At 41.6% G+C, this 20,244-nt stretch overlaps 1 protein-coding gene across 13 annotated transcripts in view; it reads left to right on the forward strand.

Moving 5' to 3' along the window:
- Positions 1 to 18,436, forward strand: part of pikfyve (phosphoinositide kinase, FYVE finger containing) — a 45,971-nt gene extending 27,535 nt beyond the window's left edge. For 9 of the 13 annotated variants that reach the window (XM_055014999.1, XM_055015000.1, XM_055014991.1 and 6 more), the window contains 23 exons: positions 1,161 to 1,915; positions 3,438 to 3,809; positions 6,216 to 6,316; positions 6,407 to 6,478; positions 6,609 to 6,780; positions 7,783 to 7,961; positions 8,049 to 8,162; positions 8,674 to 8,782; positions 8,853 to 9,007; positions 10,174 to 10,273; positions 10,654 to 10,711; positions 11,554 to 11,682; positions 12,310 to 12,430; positions 13,093 to 13,188; positions 13,281 to 13,361; positions 14,457 to 14,548; positions 14,767 to 14,826; positions 15,736 to 15,912; positions 16,033 to 16,136; positions 16,243 to 16,371; positions 16,555 to 16,816; positions 16,900 to 16,974; positions 18,004 to 18,436. In XM_055014999.1, the coding sequence (XP_054870974.1) occupies positions 1,161 to 1,915; positions 3,438 to 3,809; positions 6,216 to 6,316; positions 6,407 to 6,478; positions 6,609 to 6,780; positions 7,783 to 7,961; positions 8,049 to 8,162; positions 8,674 to 8,782; positions 8,853 to 9,007; positions 10,174 to 10,273; positions 10,654 to 10,711; positions 11,554 to 11,682; positions 12,310 to 12,430; positions 13,093 to 13,188; positions 13,281 to 13,361; positions 14,457 to 14,548; positions 14,767 to 14,826; positions 15,736 to 15,912; positions 16,033 to 16,136; positions 16,243 to 16,371; positions 16,555 to 16,816; positions 16,900 to 16,974; positions 18,004 to 18,119 (3,629 nt within the window). In that variant the 3' untranslated portion in view covers positions 18,120 to 18,436. The remainder of the gene's footprint in view (positions 1 to 1,160; positions 1,916 to 3,437; positions 3,810 to 6,215; positions 6,317 to 6,406; positions 6,479 to 6,608; positions 6,781 to 7,782; positions 7,962 to 8,048; positions 8,163 to 8,673; positions 8,783 to 8,852; positions 9,008 to 10,173; positions 10,274 to 10,653; positions 10,712 to 11,553; positions 11,683 to 12,309; positions 12,431 to 13,092; positions 13,189 to 13,280; positions 13,362 to 14,456; positions 14,549 to 14,766; positions 14,827 to 15,735; positions 15,913 to 16,032; positions 16,137 to 16,242; positions 16,372 to 16,554; positions 16,817 to 16,899; positions 16,975 to 18,003) is intronic. The other 4 variants (XM_055014989.1, XM_055014993.1, XM_055014998.1 and 1 more) reach the window with 2 other exon arrangements.
- Positions 18,437 to 20,244: the final 1,808 nt, after the last annotated feature.

Consider the following 20,244-nt stretch of genomic DNA (forward strand, 5'->3'; position numbering starts at 1 on the left):
TCCGATTAGTTTAAACAGGACAATAAGAATCACTTCAGAGTTATTTTAACACCTGGACAGTAAGGATCACCTCTGAGTTATTTAAACTGAACTGTTAAAACACCGGACAGGTTCAGGGATCAGACAGCAGGGTTTCTGCAGGGCATTAAAAAGCATTAATAGTCATTCAATTGATTTTGTCAAAATTAAGGCCTTAAATGGCATTAAAAATCATTAAATTTGATTGTCAGTGGAATTAAAAATTCTTTCTGCAGTTTTCAAGAAAAAAATATTCAACATTTTTGGGAAGTCTTTGAACATTTTTTGGTGGAAAAAAGAAACGTTAAAAATGTTTCTTCAGAACATTCAGAAAAAATCAAACAAAATCCAGCGAATTTCGCTGGATTTTGGTTGCTTTTTTGGTGAATGTTCTTAAAGAAAATATTAGAAGTTTTACTGATATGTATGGAATCACTTTAGATATTTTTAGGATTTTTTGGAAGATTTTTACTCTTTTTTGAAAATATTTTCTGGCCAAATTTGGGGGATTTTTTTTTTTTTAAATAAAACCTTTAAGCAAAACTTTTAAGGAATTTTTGAAATTTTCTTCCTGAAAATTTTGCAAATTGTCAGAAATTTTGGAATTTTTTTGCTGAATTTTTGGAATTTTTTTAGACAAAGAAACAATATTTTTATGGGTGCCCATAAGTGAAAACAACAGGAAGGTTAAATAAAGTCGTGAAAACAATGATGTAAACAAAAGGGTGTAATGTGGGTTCCCACAATAAGCAAAGATGATGTGTCTTGAGATAACTCTGGCAGATTCTTCCGGATAGAAACGAAAACACGACTGACTTGGTTGATCTTAATGTGATTGAATCTTGTTCTTTTTAAGATCTTGAACTTCATGCTATTCCGACACGACTCAAGTTCAACATGAAAATCTGAAATTATCACGAACACGATATACGTTTATACTCTGCAGTAAATCGAACAACCACTCAGATTAATTTTTTTTTGCGTGTAGAAGATCAGTTCCTGAAGTAAACACATTCAGGTCAGTACAAAGCCGGTAGAAACATCTACGTCTTGAGGTTTGTCCATAACATGTTGGTTTATGAGGAACATTTGGCAGAAGGAGGACCAGCTGGACTCAGAAGCTCTTTGTTGGTTTCTTCCAGATGAGCTGAAGACACTGATGTTCTTCGAGGGCTGCCCTCCTCACCTGGGCTGCTCCATAAAGCTCCGCGGGGCCTCGGAGTACGAGCTGGCCCGGGTCAAGGAGATCATGATGCTGATGGTGTGCGTGGCCTACCACTCCCAGCTGGAGATCTCCTTCCTCATGGACGAGTTCGCCATGCCGCCCAGCCTGGCCCAGAGCGCCTCCTTCCCCTGCCTGCTGGACGGGAACGCTGCAGAACCCGACGGAGACAAGCCTGCAGAAGACTCAGCCGCAGGTCAGCAGGAGGACGAGGAGGCTTCATCCAAGAACGGAGCTTCAGATGCTCCACACCCACAACCTTCCTCCATCCCAGAGGAGGAGACCAGCACCGACACCAGGACCTCCTCACCTTTCTCCAGCCCTCCTGCTGCCGTCAACGTCTCTCCTCCGTTCCTCCTGGAGGACGACCAGGAGATGGACACTGTGGTTGGAGCGGAGACAGAAGGAAGTCCGATGAAGGATCTGGGTCTGGAGGACAGAGAAGGTCCAGAGACGCCAAAGCTGTTCAGAGACCCCCTGCAGGATGATACCGGGATGTTTGTGGCCGAGCAGGTAGATTCCACCGACGACCGTCTGAAGTCCTTCTCAGCTGTTTTCAAGCAGGAGCTCAAAGACATCATCCTCTGCATCTCCCCCTTCATCACCTTCAAGGAGCCCTTCCTGCTGACGCCGGCCGGCATGCACTGCCCCAGCAGGGACTACTTCCCTGAGCAGGTACACCACCTCCTCCACACAGGACCTCCTTCAGGTTGACTGAGATGTTCAGAGTGGAGATACTGATGGAGCTGATCAGGTGGAACATCTGGGCTCAAAGATGGCATCAGTTTCAGAGTTAGATGTTGTTAACGAAGCTGTTGGTGTTTTCATCGTTTCCTTCCACCAATCTGTGGATCAAAGTTTAAAACCAGAACTTCAGTAATAATGTAGATGGAGTCCTAAAATGTCGATCTGAACATCTTCAATGTTAAACCCGTTTAGATAGAATCATACAGACCAGTCAGAGGATGGAGCAGATCTCTGATGGTCCTCCAACCAGGAAACCTTCATGTTCCATCCTGAGAGGCTGACTGGTTTCAGTTTTATGACCAATAGTAGATCATTCACTGAGCAGGTCTGTTGGTGGAACCATCCACTGGTGTCCAACTGGAAGAGTTCTATAATCCTGTTACTGGACTGCAAGGAAAGTCCAGTCTTTATGTGAAGTGGTTCCATAAACTGTTTCCTCCGTCTTCAGTAGAGGGAGGCGACGGATGGATGGATGGATGGATGGATGGATGGATGGATGGATGGATGGATGGATGGATGGATAGATAGATAGATAGAGCTTATATAGACATGTGGGGAATTTTCTAGAATTATAGCCCTCCCCTATCTTCAGTTACATTTTTTTCATTCATGAAAGACAGGGTGAACATTTCTGAATTAACCTCTGGAGGTTTCTGTCACAGTTCTGTCATTTTATGTCTTTTTTCTGTCGTGTTGTGTCTTGTTTTTGTCATTTGGTGTTTTGTTTATGGTGTTTTTGTCTTTTTTATATCACTTTGTCTTGTTTTTTGTCATTTTGTGTCTTTTTTGTTAGGTTTTTGTCATTTTGTGTGTCTTGGGTCATTTTATGACTATTTTTTGTTTTCTGTCTTGTTTTGTGCCTTATATCTGTTGTTCTATTTCTGTCGTTTTGTGACTTGTTTTTGTCATTTTGTCTTATTTTTGTCATTTTGTGTCTTGTTTTTGTTGTTTTGTGTCTTATTTTTGTCATTTTGTGTCTTGTTTTTTTCGTTTTGTGTCTTTGTCATTTTGTCGTTTGGTTTGTGGTGTTTTTGTCTTTTTTCTATGACTTTGTCTTGTTTTTTTTGGTAATTTTGTGTCTTTTTTGGTCAGATTTCTGTCATTTTATTTTATTTATTTTATTATCCCTTATTAATCCCACGAGGGGAAATTCTGATTTTCGCATCTCTCCCCAATTGGGGGGAGTCAGAGCAACGGGTCAGCCACAGTACAGCGCCCCCTGGAGCAGGAAGGGTTAAGGGCCTTGCTCAGGGGCCCAACAGTGGCCACATCGGGGCTTGAACCTCCAGAGACCTAACCGCTGCGCCACCACTGCCCCAGTTTTATGTGTCTTTTGGGTCATTTTATGTCTATTTTTAGTTGTTTTCTGTCTTGTCTTGTGTCTGGTTTGTCAATTTGTCAATTTCCCCATGTTTTCTAGTGGGTGTTGATGGGTGTTTCCATCCCTCAGGTCTACCTGTCACCTCTCCTGAACAAGGACTTCAAGGAGCTGGATGGTCGCAGGAAGCGGCAGCTCCTGAAGGACTCGGCGCCGTCGTCCCTGCAGACCAACGGCGGCGTCTATCCGAGGCCGGTGGACGTCCTGCCCTGCCACAGCCTGACCAGCACTCGCATCGTGGAGCAGCTGAGCGGCAGCCAAGACCTGGCCAGGATGCTGGCCGACTACCGAGCCAAAGGCGGTCGCATCCAACAGAGAGGAAGCAGCGACCCGTTCAGCGCCGGACAGAACCGAGCCGTGGACGGGCCGGTGAAAGGTCCGGTGAAGGCCGACAGCGAAGAGGAGAAACCCAGCAAGCAGAGCGACGTAAGCTGGGCTCCCAAGGTGAAATATTATGACAGTTAAACTCCTGATGAGCTTCTAATGGTGTCTCCTCATCCTGTAGATGTTTAATTATTTACATTTTTACCATTTCTGTAAGAGGCTTAACTCCACTCTGTGACTTTTTAAAGGAAAACCCACCGGCGGGTTGGAAAGGCAGGTTTTCCTTTAAAAAAGTCACCACAATGACTCCATTTATCAGTTTGAAACTGGAATAACAGAAGAAAAATGTGAAAAAAAATGTAGGGCTGGACCCGAATATTCGTTCATGACGGTGGTATCTGAATATTAATTTTGAGATCCGAATATTCGGATCCCCCCCTCCCCTTGTCGGACGCTGTCGCGCCATCAGATGTGTCCCCCCGTCGGAAGTTACTATACAAACCGATCCTAATATTCGCCTCGCCTCCACCCCCAACCCCACCCCCAGTCAGACGTTACGAAGCGGACCGAATATTCGTCATTAGTCGGGGCGGAATATCCGGAGTCCAGAAACTGCTATTCAGGCTAGCCCTAAAAAAATTCTTCAGTAGAGTACTGTTTGCTCAATACAACACTCAGAGTCGCCTCTCGGGTCAAAGCGAATGTTTTACTTGCAACAAGAAATCAACATGAACAGAACACAGTCTGAACAAGTGACTGATAATATGAGAAACAGTTTAGCTTTTATACAGGCACAGAAATAAGTTAATTACCATCAGTTACAGGACGTTGTTTCACAGCGGTATCATCAGTTTCTGAGCAGCCAGTTTCAACCAACTTGTTATATTTTCATGGTCAAAGTTAATCATGGAAATTTGTCTTGTTTTTGTTGTCATTTTATGTCTTTTTTGGTCTCATTTTTGTCATTTTATGTCTTTTTTGGTCTCATTTTTGTCATTTTATGTCTTTTTTGGTCTCATTTTTGTCATTTTGTGTCTTTTGTGGTCTCGTTTTTGTCATTTTGTGTCTTTTTTGTTCTTATTTTTGTAATTTTATGTCTTCTTTGGTCTCATTTTTGTCATTTTGTGTCTTTTTTTGGTCTCATTTTTGTCATTTTGTGTCTTTTTTTGGTCTCATTTTTGCCATTTTGTGTCTTTTTTGGTCTTATTTTTGTCATTTTATGTCTTTTTTGGGTCTCATTTTTGCCATTTTGTGTCTTTTTTCCTCTCATTGTTGTCGTTTTGTCTTTTTTTGGTCTAATTTTTTCCAATTTGTGTCTTTTTTGGTGTAATTTTTTTCATTTTGTGTTTTTTGATCAAATTTTTGTCATATTGTGTCTTTTTTGTCTCGTCTTTGTCATTTTGTGTCTTTTTTGTCTCATTTTTGGCATTTTGTGTCTTTTTTGGTCTTGTTTTTGTCATTTTGTGTCTTTTGTGGTCTCGTTTTTGTCATTTTGTGTCTTTTTTGTTATTTTTGTAATTTTATGCCTTTTTTGGTCTTATTTTTGTCATTTTGTGTCTTTTTTGTTCTTATTTTTGTAATTTTGCGTCTTTTGGTCTCATTTTTGTAATTTTGTGTCTTTTGGTCTCATTTTTGTAATTTTATGTCTTTTTTGGGTCTCATTTTTGCAATTTTGTGTCTTTTATTGGTCTCATTTTTGTTATTTTGTCTTTTTTTGGTGTAATTTTTGTCATTTTGTGTCTTTTTGATCTAATTTTTGTCATATTGTGTCTTTTTTGGTCTCATTTTTGCCATTTTGTGTCTTTTTTGGTCTTATTTTTATAATTTTATGTCTTTTTTGGGTCTCATTTTTGCCATTTTGTGTCTTTTTTCGTCTCATTTTTGTCATTTTTTCTTTTTTTGGTCTAATTTTTTCCAATTTGCGTCTTTTTTGGTGTATTTTTTTCATTTTGTGTCTTTTTTGATCTAATTTTTGTCATATTGTGTCTTTTTTGTCTCATTTTTGGCATTTTGTGTCTTTTTTGGTCTTGTTTTTGTCATTTTGTGTCTTTTTGGTCTTGTTTTTGACATTTTGTGTCTTTTGTGGTCTCGTTTTTGTCATTTTGTGTCTTTTTTTGTTCTTATTTTTGTAATTTTATGCCTTTTGGTCTCATTTTTTTAATTTTGTGTCTTTTGGTCTCATTTTTGTAATTTTATGTCTTTTTTGTGTCTCATTTTTGCCATTTTGTTTCTTTTTGAGCTCATTTTTGTCATATTGTCTCTTTTTTGATCTTGTTTTTGTCATTTTGTGTCTTTTTGTGTCGTTTTTGTCATTTTGTGTCTTTTTTTGTCTCATTTTGGGCAATTTGTGTCTTTTTTGGTCTCATTTTTTAGTCTTGCGTGTTTATCTGTTGGGATTTTAATAAGTGCACGAACACGGTCGAGAAAAAAAACTGCAGGACGAGCTGAAAGAACAACTCTATTCCTCTCATGATTTAATGTAAAATCTATATTATCTGTTAAACATTCTTTATTTGTCTCCTCCAGCTGGACTGTCTGAACCCCGTCAACCACCAGAGACTCTGTGTTCTGTTCAGCAGCTCCTCAGTTCAGTCCAACAACGCTCCCAACCCCTGTGTCAGCCCCTGGTGAGAAGATCTGCAGTAGAATCACCACGGAACATCTAAAGTAACCTAAAATAACAGAACAATTCATAAATCAGCATCTCTCATCTGCAGGATCGTCACCATGGAGTTCTACGGGAAGAACGATCTCTCTCTAGGCGTCTTTCTGGAGCGATATTGCTTCAGGTGATTTATTAGACATGTTCTCCATGTTCTCCAGACCTTCCCATCAGTGTAGTTTACTGTAGATGTTCTCCATGTTCTCCAGACCTTCCTGTCAGTGTAGTTTACTGTAGATGTTCTCCATGTTCTCCAGACCTTCCTACCAGTGTCCCAGCATGTTCTGTGAGACTCCCATGGTGCATCACATCCGGCGCTTTGTCCACGGCAGTGGCTGTGTGCAGATCGTGCTGAAGGAGCTGGACTCACCTGTACCTGGATACCAGCACACCATCCTCAACTACTCCTGGTGCCGCATCTGCAAGCAGGTCGGTCAGACAGAAACATCTGATGGAGCTCTTCTGCTAAAGACGCAAACAGATCTGATGTAGCTTCTGTTAGAGATGCTAACAGATATGATGTAGCTTCTGTTTGAGACGCTAGCAGATTTGATGTAGCTTCTGTTAGAGATGCTAGCAGATCTGATGTAGCTTCTGTTAGAGATGCTAGCAGATCTGATGTAGCTTCTGTTAGAGATGCTAGCAGATCTGATGTAGCTTCTGTTAGAGATGCTAACAGATCTGATGTAGCGTCTGTTAGAGATGTTAGCAGATCTGATGTAGCTTCTGTTAGAGATGCTAGCAGATCTGATGTAGCTTCTGTTAGAGATGCTAACAGATCTGATGTAGCGTCTGTTAGAGATGCTAGCAGATCTGATGTAGCTTCTGTTAGAGATGCTAACAGATATGATGTAGCTTCTGTATGAGATGCTTGCAGATCTGATGTAGCTTCTGTTAGAGATGCTAACAGATCTGATGTAGCGTCTGTTAGAGATGCTAACAGATCTGATGTAGCTTCTGTTAGAGATGCTAACAGATATGATGTAGCTTCTGTTAGAGATGCTAACAGATCTGATGTAGCTTCTGTTAGAGATGCTAACAGATCTGATGTAGCTTCTGTTAGAGATGCTAACAGATATGATGTAACTTCTGTATGAGATGCTTGCAGATCTGATGTAGCTTCTGTTAGAGATGCTAACAGATATGATGTAGCTTCTGTTAGAGATGCTAACAGATCTGATGTAGCTTCTGTTAGAGATGCTAACAGATATGATGTAGCTTCTGTATGAGATGCTTGCAGATCTGATGTAGGTTCTGTTAGTGACACTAACAGATCTGATGTAGGTTCTGTTTGACACGCTAACAGATCTGATGTAGCTTCAGTATTTTCTCCAGATGTTCCAGCAGTATCATTTGGTCTGTGGTGACTGAAACAGGAAATTAGACAACAGACCAACCTGTGAAAATAAATAAACCTGCTGGTGTCTTCAGGTGACCCCGGTGGTTCCTCTGTCCAACGATTCCTGGTCCATGTCTTTTGCCAAATACCTGGAGCTGCGGTTCTACGGCCACCAGTACACCAGACGGGCCAATGCCGAGCCCTGTGGCCACTCCATCCACAAGGACTACCACCAGTACTTCTCCTACAACCAGATGGTGGCATCCTTCAGGTTCTGACCGTTCTCCTGTCTCTGCATTGTTCATCTGACCTGCTGCATCTCTGACCTCTAAATAAACTGAGTTTCCTGTTTCTTCAGCTACACGTCCGTCAGGCTGCTGGAAATTTGTCTTCCTCGTCCAAAAATCTTCATCAGGAACCTGGGACCTTCAAAAGCCAACCTGCAGCAGGACCTCAAGGACTTCTCTCAGAAGTGAGTGACGCAGCAGATGTTAGGGAGCGTTGAATACCAGAGGGTTTATCCTCTGGAGCGTGGATTTAATGGAAATCTACCTGTTAGAAGAGTTCAAAGTGGCTGTTAAACCTCTTAGTGCAGAGCTGGAAAAGCTCTGTTTGTTGTTGGTATCTTGATATCGAAGGTCAAATGATAGTTTATGTGAACTATTGATTCTTTAATGGTTAGCATCAGTTACCATGGAGATCTAGCTCCACAGCATCAGTTACCATGGAGATCTAGGTCTGCAGCATCAGTTACCATGGAGATCTAACCCTGCAGCGTCAGATCTAACCAGGTGATGCTGAAAACTCAACAGGAACTTTGTCTCAATCATGAGGCTGTGATGAAACATTCTGCCAGGTTGTTGGTTCATCGACCGATTGTGGATCTAAATGTGAGATTTCTGGTTCTATGAGTAAAACTGATTCTAGGCCGATCGGATGACTATCACACTTCAGGCTCTTTAGCTTCTTTCCTTTCTCCTCAGGGTGACTCAGGTTTATCTGGCCATCGACGACCGGCTGACCTCCCTGAAGACCGACACCTTCAGTAAAACCCGGGAGGAGAAGATGGAGGACCTGTTCGCCCAGAAGGACGTAGGTGTCCTCGTTTCCTCCTGTTTGTTTGTTTGTGGTGTTTCCGGCTGGCTGAGTGTTTGTGTTTCAGATGGAGGAGGCAGAGCTGAGGAGCTGGATCGACAAGCTGCAGGTCCGACTGCAGTCCTGTGGTCTGGACTCTCCTCAGCAGCTGCAGGTGCTTCTGGAGTCGCTGGTGGTCAAGAAGCAGAGTCTGTGTGAGATGCTGCAGTCCTGGAACGCCAGGTACCCACCACAATTTATCAATAAAAACACATGAAATCAATCAATACGTTGATCTGATCAGCAGCTGGACGTCACCCTGGATCAATAAAAACACATGAACAGATAAATAGATCAGATGAGCCGTTATCAACCCCACAGTGGAACAATTACACACCAGGGGTAGATTCTGACAGAAACAGAAATATTGACATAGATTTCTATGTAAAGTAGAAAAATATCTCAGTAACACATGTTCTAGATAACACATGTTCTAGATAACACATGTTCTAGATAACACATTCTACATAACCTGTTATCTAGATAATGCATGTCCCCCCACCTCTCTATTCCTCCCCCTCTATCTCTATCTCTACCTCTCTCCCTCTTCTGTCCCTCTCAACCCACCCAGCCAGCAGCAGATGGTTCCCCCACATTAGAGCCGGGTTCTGCTCCAGGTTTTTTTCCCTGTTAAAAGGGTGTTTTCCTGCCACTGTCTCCTTAGGGCTGCTCTGGGGGTTCAGGCATATGGGTTCTGTAAAGCGTCTCGAGACAATTTGACTGGAATTGGTGCTATATAAATAAAATTGAATTGAATGCACATTATCTAGATAACACATATTCTACATAACGTGTTCTAGATAACACATGTTCTAGATAGCAAATGTTCTAGATAACACGTTCTAGATAACATGTATTCTACATAACACGTGTTCTAGATTACACGTGTTCTAGATAACACGTGTTGTAGATAACACACGTTCTAGATAGCACGTTATAGATAAATGTATTCTACATAACACGTGTTCTAGTTAACACGTGTTATCTAGAACACATATTGTAGAAAACACGTGTTCTTCATAACACGTGTTCTAGGTAACACACATCCTAGTTAACACATGTTCTAGATAACATATGTTCTAGATAACACGTGTTCAAGGTAACACGTGCTCTAGATAACACGCATTCTAGACGTGTTCTAGACAACATGTGTTCTAGATAACACACGTTCTAGATAACACCTAGAGTCTGTTAGAAGTTTGTCTTTTATTCATAAATGAAATAAATTTCATCTTTATAATCAGTTAAACGTCCATCCACCCGGTTCCTTCCAGAGTTCCATCTGTAGATCTGAAGATGTTCTTTCTGGTCCATCAGCAGCTTCTCTCTGATTCTACTTCCTGTTCCAGACTTCAGGATCTGTTCCAGCAGGAGAAAGGAAGGAAGCGTCTGTCTGTTCCCCCGAGTCCAGGAAGACATCGACCTCCAGCCGCTGACGACAGCAGCAAGGTAACACCTCAACTGGTCACCTGGTCAGTGACATCACACCTAGTCACATGACCAGTGACATCACACCTGGTCACCTGATCAGAAACTGATTTTCTTCAGCTTCAGATGATTTTTCCGTTTCTAAAACTTCCTCCTCTAAAGAACAAATGTGTTTCCATGTAAACATTTAGAATAATTTTGTCAGATAACAAACAGCTGATTATTGTTTTATCAGAACGCTGCTTTCTCCTCTGGTGACTGATTATTAATTATGAATATTGTGATCATTTAAGTCCACTCATGTTCAGCATCTTTGGAACCTTTATTATCTGTTCTGGAATTAAAACGTTCTTATTTTACTTTCAAGGCTCTGAACTGACGTTCTCTCTGTTCTCCATCAGAACAACCTGGATGCTTCTCCTCGGAACTCCTCTCCTGTGGTGCAGAACGGAGACAAAGGTGAGTTTAAACTAGATTTAGATCTGAGAACGTTTCATTTCTGCTTCTGATCTCAGAGCAAACAGAGAATTAGTTCTTTAAGCATCATCAGAGTTCTTCTGATCTGATTAGAACTTTACCATCAGAAACTTTGGGTATTTTATTTACTGAGGTAATGTGTTTAGTGTCTCTTTGTGGTTGTTTAGTGCCGATATATAATCAGATTATTGATCCACTGCCCAATATTAGATTCTAGATCAATGGCATGATGAGAAATAAGAGAGAAGATTTCATGTTTTTATCTTTAATAGTTCCTCAGATGTTGTTGCTCAAACAGAATAAAAACAGCTGATGACTCGTTTTTAAAGATTATTTTGGTAAATGTTTGATATCTGAAGCTGAAATTTCACAAATATCTTCATAAACATCCAGATTTTATTCTGTTAAAATTTCAATCAGAGACGTTTGAGCAGAACTTGTTGTAAATCTGAGATATTTAAGATGTTGATCGGAGTCCTCGTGTTCATGGTTTTAGTTCAGTGTTTTCTTCAACTTTGGGAAAAAAATTCATCCCTGGAGGGAAATCCAGTTCTTACAGCAGCTGGATGTTCATTAAAGGGATACACAATACGACAACACAGAATATTAGGGTCAGAAGTGAAGGTTAAATAAAATAAAAAGTGAAATAAATTGAAATAAGATAAAAATATCTAAAATCTAATATAGAAAAATCAACAGAAGTACAGAGTGACGGTATTTTATTTTGTAAGATTCTAGAGTGTCTGTCGTCTGGATTAGATTCTCAGGTTGTGGTTTGATATCAGACAGACTTCCTGTTTCTAACTTCCTGTTTCCTGTCTCAGAGGACCGCCTCCTCAGCACGCTGCCCTCCATCACCTCCTCTCTGCTGCCATCTCCTGGAGACGCTGCAGCAGAACCCACCACTCCAGGACCATCCTTCTCTGAGCAGGACTCAGTCAGCCTCCCTGAAGGTACTGATCTGATGGATCTGATTGGTCTGATGGATCTGATTGGTCTGATGGATCCGATTGGTCTGATGGGTCTGATGGATCTGATTGGTCTGATGGATCTGATGGGTCTGATGGATCTGATTGGTCTGACGGATCTGATTGGTCTGATGGATCTGATTGGTCTGACGGATCTGATTGGTCTGATGGATCCGATTGGTCTGATGGGTCTGATGGATCTGATTGGTCTGATGGATCTGATGGGTCTGATGGATCTGATTGGTCTGACGGATCTGATTGGTCTGACGGATCTGATTGGTCTGATGGATCCGATTGGTCTGATGGGTCTGATGGATCTGATTGGTCTGATGGATCTGATTGGTCTGATGGATCTGATTGGTCTGACGGATCTGATTGGTCTGATGGGTCTGATGGATCTGATTGGTCTGATGGATCTGATTGGTCTGATGGGTCTGATGGATCTGATTGGTCTGACGGATCCGATTGGTCTGACGGATCCGATTGGTCTGATGGATCCGATTGGTCTGATGGATCCGATTGGTCTGACGGATCCGATTGGTCTGATGGATCCGATTGGTCTGATGGATCTGATTGATCGGCTGTAGATTCTCACGTCTCTTTGTCCTCCAGATGTTTTTGACGGACACCTGCTGGGCTCCACCGACAGCCAGGTGAAGGAGAAGTCGACCATGAAGGCCATCCTGGCCAACTTCCTGCCTGGGAACAGCTACAACCCCATCCCCTTCCCCTTGTCAGTATCACTGATTATTGATCACTTATTGGCTGCTTTAAACTTGTTCAGGTTAATCAGCGTTTAGAGATTCTGTCTGCAGCTGGAGTTACTTTCTGAGGTTTCTGATCAACGTTACCTGGCGTCAGTCGACCAATCACAGCAGGAGCTGCTTGTTTCTGCTTCTTCATTTTTTAAGGTTTATTGCACTTTGAAGCACTTTTTTTAAAGTAGTTCAAATATAAGTCAGTAGATTTTATTAAGACCTGGGATATAAGGGTTAGATTGATGCAAAGCAAATAAAAATACAGTCTGTAGAAATGTGAGAATATGTCCTGGTGGCACAATGGTAGGTCTGAAAGATTAAAGAGAATCTCTAAAACTAATAAAGTGTAGAGTTGTAATGATTCCCAGAAATCAGATCAAACATAAAATGATCAGAAGAAACAGGTTTTAGTTGTAATCAATTCAAAGGATAAAAACTGTTTCCTCAGTAGAAGAGTTTAACTGTGGATGAAAATAAGAAATAATTTTATTACCTTCAACCACCTCAGTACCTCCTCCTGTAGACAGAATTTGGATTCTTTAGGTCAGAGAGCTTCATCTGAGGAGAGTTTTTAGTGTTTTCATGTTTTTAGTGTTTTCATGTATTTAGAGTTTTTAGATTTCTGTGTCGTTTCCAGCGATCCAGACAAACACTACCTGATGTACGAACATGAGAGAGTTCCCATCGCTGTCTGTGAGCGAGAGCCCAGCTCCATCATTGCCTTCGCCCTCAGGTGACCTCCTCCTCCTCCTCCTCTTCCTCCACCACCTTCTTCTCTGCTTCATGTTTACGTCCAGGTTTTAATCCTGCTGTTTTCTCCTGCAGCTGTAAAGAATATAAAACGGCTCTGGATGATCTGTCGAAGGCATTGACCGGAGGAGGAGACGAAGCTCCACCAGTGAACAGGTAGCAGGAAGTTTCTGTTCAAGGAGCTTTAAAATCAGTTTAGACCAACAGTTGTCTTCAGAGATGAGAATTTTCCGCGGATCCGCGGAATTCCGAGTTTTTTTCCGCCGAAAGTATAGTTTTTGTGAATCGTGTAAATCCGTTGAGAAAATTGTAGGGGGGTAGGCAAGCGGCCGGCCGGCCGACGCGTCGCGAGCCGAGGCTTGGGATGGCCGCCCGCCGTGATGGCCATCATTCTCATCCCTGTGTCTTTATTACCGACTCATCTGCAGATTAGTTTCATAATTAAAGAATAATTTGATCAATAAAAGGTCAGATAAAGGTTGAAGAACATCCTCAGAGCTCCTTCATGTCCTTAAACTCACACTTTGACTTTTTTAAAGGACAGAAAGAAACACCAGAACCAGCGTTAAAGCAAACGGCTCAAAGTGCTTCTGATTAGAATAAACTCGCATTTATTTTAACTCGTTAACTTTTATTGAACCTTTCCTGTGTTTCTAAATACATTTTTCATGTTTTTTGTCTGCAGAATTATATGAAATAAGGTTGTTCAGGTGTAGGTCCTTTAATCATAAATACACAACCAAAATAAAAATAAATCCCATAATATTACACAGTTAATCACAGTAAAGTTCTCACATGAGTGAATTTAATTATTAAATATTACACAGTCCATTTTCTATCAGTCTAATTATTGATAATTAATACTGATGGAAACTAAACCAGCTCAGAGTAAATCAGGAGATTCTCCTGGGAAAAGACTGAAAAGGTGAATATTATTTGGTTTCTGCTGGAGACCAAAGCTGAGCTAAAAGATGATTTAGTAGAAACCTTAAATAACTGAGGAGTAAATAATGACTTATTTAAACATATTAACTGAAAAACTGATGAGATGTTGATGCTGTTTTCAGATTCAGTCACCAAGAGACAAAAAAACTAATTGATAAAAGACAATAAAAGAGTTTTATTAGATGAGTTTTTTAATCTGTAGAACATTAAAATAACAGAAGGAACGAAGCAGACTGAAGTTGTTTAAACAGAATAAACTCTCAGGTTCAATCCAGTACATTTACAGTTTTCCCGTTTTCCTTCCAGCAGCGTTGACGGTCGGATGAAGAACAGTCCGGCTCGACCCAACGAGTCGACGTCGTCTCAGAACCGCAGCAGCAGCGACACTGAAGCCATCAGTGGGTTTAATAAGACCAGAGTTAGAGCTTCTATATGTTTACCTGAAGATAAACGTTTACTTGTTTACTTCAGTCAAGCTTCTAAACGTTTGCTTGTTTACTTCCTTAAAGCCTCTAAACACTTACCTTGTTTACTTTCTTAAAGCTTCTAAACTTTACCTTGTTTACGTCCTTAAAGCCTCTAAACGTTTACTTGTTTACTTCCTGTCTCTGTACAGAGGAATCAGACTCGGCTGATAAACAGAAGAAACAGACTCTGAATCCTCACATCGAGCTGCGTGAGTTGAACTGATTCTTCTTCACTTTCAAACCTCAATGAGACTCAGAAACAGAAAAGTGAGCTGAAGCAGATGAAGATCAGAAACCTGAAGGTGAAGATTTCTTAATGAATCTATGAACGAGCAGATGAAAGCAGAATATAACGACATGATAATCAGATGAATAACGAGGAGAATAGAAAGAAGAATAGGATGGAAAACAGGAATCTTAAGAAGAGCAGGAGGAAGAAGAAGATTAGAAAGAAGGAATAAAAAGAAGAATGTAGAGCAAAAAAATTTGAAGAACCAGATGATGTAGAAGAATGTGGAGGAAGCAGAGGAAGACTGAGAAGTTAGACAAGGAAGAAAAAGAAGATGAAGAAACACGAAGATGGAGATTATGGAGGAAGAAATGAAGGAAGAAGGATGAGAAGGAGAAGAAGGAGAAAAAGAAGAATGAGGAGGAGATAAATAGTTTGAGGAAAAACCAAAATAATTGTGTTAAAGGGTTGAAGGACAAGCTAAAGTCCTGTTTTAGTTTCATCAGTCGGTTTATTTTCATTTAAAATCATCTCTGATCAGACGATTCATCACTGGAAATGAGGAGAAGAGGAAATGTTTTAGTTAAAACTCAGTTCTTCTGTTCAGAAGAAACATAGGAAACCAACTGAACTTCTCTGGTAGATTCTAGATGATGTTTCTGGACCTCTCTGGTAGATTCTTGAAACTACCAGAGAAGTCCAGCTGGTTTCTACTGAAGCTTCTACGATTACCATGACCTGGATGATGGAGAATCTACACAGACATGTTAAGTAGAACCTGAACCAGAACCTCAGAGAACCTCAGAACCACTGAACCTTCATAAAAACTGTCTTGATGAAGCTTTGTGAGTTAAACTCTGACCTCCAGTCAACAACCTTCTCTCCTCAGAGTTCTCCGACGCCAATGCAAAGTTCTACTGCCGGATCTACTACGCCGAGGAGTTCCACAAGATGCGAGAGGAGATCATGGAGAGCAGCGAAGAGGACTTCGTCCGGTCGCTGTCGCACTGCGTCAACTGGCAGGCGAGAGGAGGAAAGTCTGGAGCTATGTTCTACGCTACAGAAGGTACAGAAACCAACGCCGAGGGTTAGGGTTCATTAGTCACAGTTAACATCCAAACACACTTTAAGTTCTAGATTAACATGTTCTGTAATGTTCTAAACGTTCTACATGTTCTCCCGTCAGACGACCGCTTCATCCTGAAGCAGATGCCTCGGCTGGAGGTCCAGTCCTTCCTGGACTTTGCTCCTCATTACTTCACGTACATCACCGGAGCCGTGCAGCAGAAGGTACCAGCAGTTCTTAATGTTCTGTAATGTTCTAAATTGAACCGAACCTTGAGCCTGGACAGAACCAACCCATCTCACTGAATATCCTACATGTTTGTCTCCTCAGCGACCCACAGCTCTGGCTAAGATTCTGGGAGTTTACCGGATCGGGTACAAGAACTCTCAGAACAACACGGAGAAGAAGCTGGACCTGCTGGTGATGGAGAACCTGTTCTATGGAAGGAAGATGGCTCAGGTGGGTTCTACTGGTTTTATTGGTTCTACTGGTTCAGAGTCCAGATCAGGACAAACCAGAATCAGTGGAAATGTTTCTTCACCTTTTGCTGTGAAGGCGTTTCCTCTCATGTTGTCTTTTTGGTAGTTTTGTGTCTTCAGAAACTTCACTGAGATGTTTCCTCTGATGACGTTTCCTCTGCAGGTGTTTGACCTCAAAGGTTCTCTGAGGAACCGGAACGTGAAGACGGACTCTGGGAAGGAGAGCTGCGAGGTGGTTCTGCTGGACGAGAACCTGCTGAAGCTGATCCATGACAACCCGCTGTACATCCGCTCACACTGCAAGGCCATCCTGAGGGCCGCCATCCACAGCGACGCCTACTTCCTGTCCAGCCACCTCATCATCGACTACTCGCTGCTGGTTGGACGAGACGACGCCACGGACCAGCTGGTGGTCGGGATCATCGGTGAGTCAAGGAGGTAGAGGTCTGGAGGAGCAGTGTGGGGTTTGGTCTGATGTTTTAACTTCTTCTTCTGCTGCTTCCTGCAGATTACATCAGGACGTTCACCTGGGACAAGAGGCTGGAGATGGTCGTCAAATCCACTGGAATCCTGGGAGGTCAAGGTGAAGAACACCAGATTTACTCTTTCTACTGCTGCAGTCAGTCACTGTTGATTCTTCTAGAAAAGGTTTAGTAGCAGGTTTAGAGGCTCTGAAGGAACGTCTGAGCTTCATCACATCTCCTGGAGCAACCAACTGGAAATAAAACCAAGTTCTGTTGAAATACTACTAACCCTGCTAGCCTGCTAGTGACTAGCTTTAAGAGTATAATAACTAGTCCTAGTCAGTTACATCCCTAAGCTAGTAACTAGTAGCTACAAGCTATTGCTAGTCTCTATGGAGTAGCCACTAGCATGTTTGGGCTAGTCATCTGCTATCCCCCCTCATCCCCCCTCATCCCTCCTCACCCCAACCAGTGGAGGCAGATATCCACCTTCCCTGAGCCTGGTTCTGGTTCTATCAGAGGTTGTTTTTCCTCCCTGTTAAAGGGTTTTTGTTTCCTTCCTGTCGCTGGCTGCTGCTCAGAGGGAATCCAAAGACAACTCTGGATTGTTTTGTTCTCCGGTCTTTGTTTAGGGTTCATAAAGCATGTACCTTAGTATGTTAAACGCTGTGAGATGACATGTTGTAAACTGGTGCTATAAAAATAAAATTGTTAGATGTTAGCCTGGGGATGCTAATGACTTCTCTACGATGTCTTGCCATTGTGATCTCTAAGCTAACTATATTCAGGCTATAAGGTGCACAATGCTGCTTTCAAATAATTAGTCCTCAGTAAATGGGTGAAAGTCAATAGCGATGCTAGGAGCTAACGTAAACATGCTAGCCCAGAGATGCTAGTTGCTTTTGTTGGGATGCCCGTATCAGTCTAGGAGGCATTTCAATTTTTAAGCTAGTTGTTAGCATCCCTAGATTATCCATTAGCATGCCAAGATATATTCTATTGAATCAAGACTTCAGTATAATGGGGTTGTTTCGTGCACGTGAAGTGCACGTTGTGGCTTTGACTAAATGAATCTGTGGTTAAAGTAGAGCTGCTGCTAACTGGTCACTTGAACCTGAACCTGTTGTCTCGTTACGTTTCATCTCCAGGGAAGATGCCCACTGTGGTTTCTCCAGAACTGTACCGGGCTCGGTTCTGTGAGGCCATGGACAAATACTTCCTGATGGTTCCGGACCACTGGGCCGGTCTGGGCACCAACTGCTGAGTCCAAACGCTGCCAAACCCAAACCAGCCGGACTCTAACTGCACAAACACCAGAACCTTCCTGAGGTCCAGAAGCACAGTGGACCCGGTTCAGACTGAACCCAGATCAGCGCAGAATCATTCCAGCGGAGCAGAGTAGCATTAAAACACTTTAGATCCGTTTTTATCCCATCAGTGTTTTCAGGTCCAACTCTGGTTCTTTTATAGTCGGTGCCATGAACCCGTCGGTCGCTGGTTTCAGTTTGAAACTGACTAATTATGTAATTAAAGTTTGTAAATGTACAGAGATGATGTAACTATTAAAGGTTATTAACAACATCAGCTGTTTCTGTGTTCATGACAGGAAATGGATTGAGACTTTTAAAATACCGTATTTATGTCCTATCTTTACAGTAAATGAATATAAACTGTCTTAAAGATTTAGCAACAACACAAATATTTCCTGCTTTTTTGTTTTATGTCTTGTGGTTAATGGCACAGAAGCTTTCATGGTCTTTTTACATTAATTCTTAACCTTTTATACACAAAACAACCTGTTAAATAAAAAGACAAAGAGGGAAAGGAATGCAAGTCGTTTGCCTAGAGATGCTAGTGACTAGCGTAGACTATGATAATAGTGTAGGGATGCTAATGATTAACACAATGGCTAATCTAGATATGCTAGTGATTAGCCGAGAGTAGGGTTGCCACCTTTCAAAAATGAAAATAAAGGACGCCCACCACGGCTCCTTGGGGCCACAGCTCAGTAAAATCTGAAAGATATTCACAACTTCAGAATTCCACCATTAATAACTCATTATAAATGATGCCTCTTTTCCATAGTTGTAAGGCAGACAATGTGCTACAAGCCTAGTTTTATCAAAAGTAGCTGTCTTTCAAGCTGCAGGAATAACATTGGTGTCAACAATTCAATTTTATTTATATAGCACCAATTACATACAAATTGTCTCGAGATGCTTTACAGAACCCATATGCCTGAACCCCCAGAGCAGCCCTAAGGAGACAGTGGCAGGAAAACACCCTTTTAACAGGGAAAAAAACCTCGAGCAGAACCTGGATCTAATGTGGGGGAACCATCTGCTGCTGGCCGGGTGGGTTGAGAGGGACAGAAGAGGTAGAGATAGAGGTGTAGAGATAGAGAGGTAGAGATGGAGGGATGGAGGTAAAGGTAGTGATGGTCCTCTGATACCCGAGGCTTCGACACATGCGCTGTAGCTCATGAAGCAAACGTATCGAGCCACTGTGCCGAGGCGTGGTTTGGTCACGTGACTCGTGACGTTTGAATCACTTCAGTGACGTTTGAAGCACTCAACTGCTTCAAATCACCTGATTGGTTCGGTTTGTTATGTGAATCACTCAGCGGGATCGAGTGTTCCGGGATAGGAGATCCCTATTTAGTGTTGTTCATTTGAATTGTTTTTCGCAGAATAGATTGTTTTTTTTGCTGTTGTTTTTGCTTTGAGAGTTAGTAGTATGTCAGATTTCGTATTTCGTAGAGAATAGATATATATATATATATATATATATATATATATATATATATATATATATATATATATATATATATATATATATATATATATATATATATATATATATATTCCCAACTCACCACCCCCATGCTACAACACCTGGCACAGAACCTTGTCAGGTGCTTAGCTGACAGACTACAAACCAAAGAAAAGAACAGTTCACTGACTGTTGCTACACTTGTGGCTCTGCAGTTCAAAACTTTTGGATTCACCAATCAGAGTGGCAGCCAGTGTGAAAGAACATTTAATAACAGAATGCACAACAATTAACATAAAGAATACCAAGCAGCAGTCATCTACCTCACAAGCACCACCACAGCCTCGTCCTTCACCACCAGCAGCACCTTCCACAGGTATTCTTTTTCTCTTCTGAATAGGGAATGACCGACATTTCTGGTGATGATGATGATCTTCAATATTTTTCAGTTCAACTGTGGAGCCTATTAGACGAAGACGCAAGTAGAGCCTGGCAAATGCAAAGCGCCACAGAGAATGCAATTGTAGAAAGAACGGCAGACCCACTGGCTTACTGGGCAACCCACAAAACTGTTTACCCAAACTTGTACAATGGAGCCAAACATTTCCTGTGTACCT

The sequence above is a fragment of the Amphiprion ocellaris genome, chromosome 11, assembly GCF_022539595.1.
Source record: "Amphiprion ocellaris isolate individual 3 ecotype Okinawa chromosome 11, ASM2253959v1, whole genome shotgun sequence".
NCBI classification, from domain to species: domain Eukaryota; kingdom Metazoa; phylum Chordata; class Actinopteri; family Pomacentridae; genus Amphiprion; species Amphiprion ocellaris.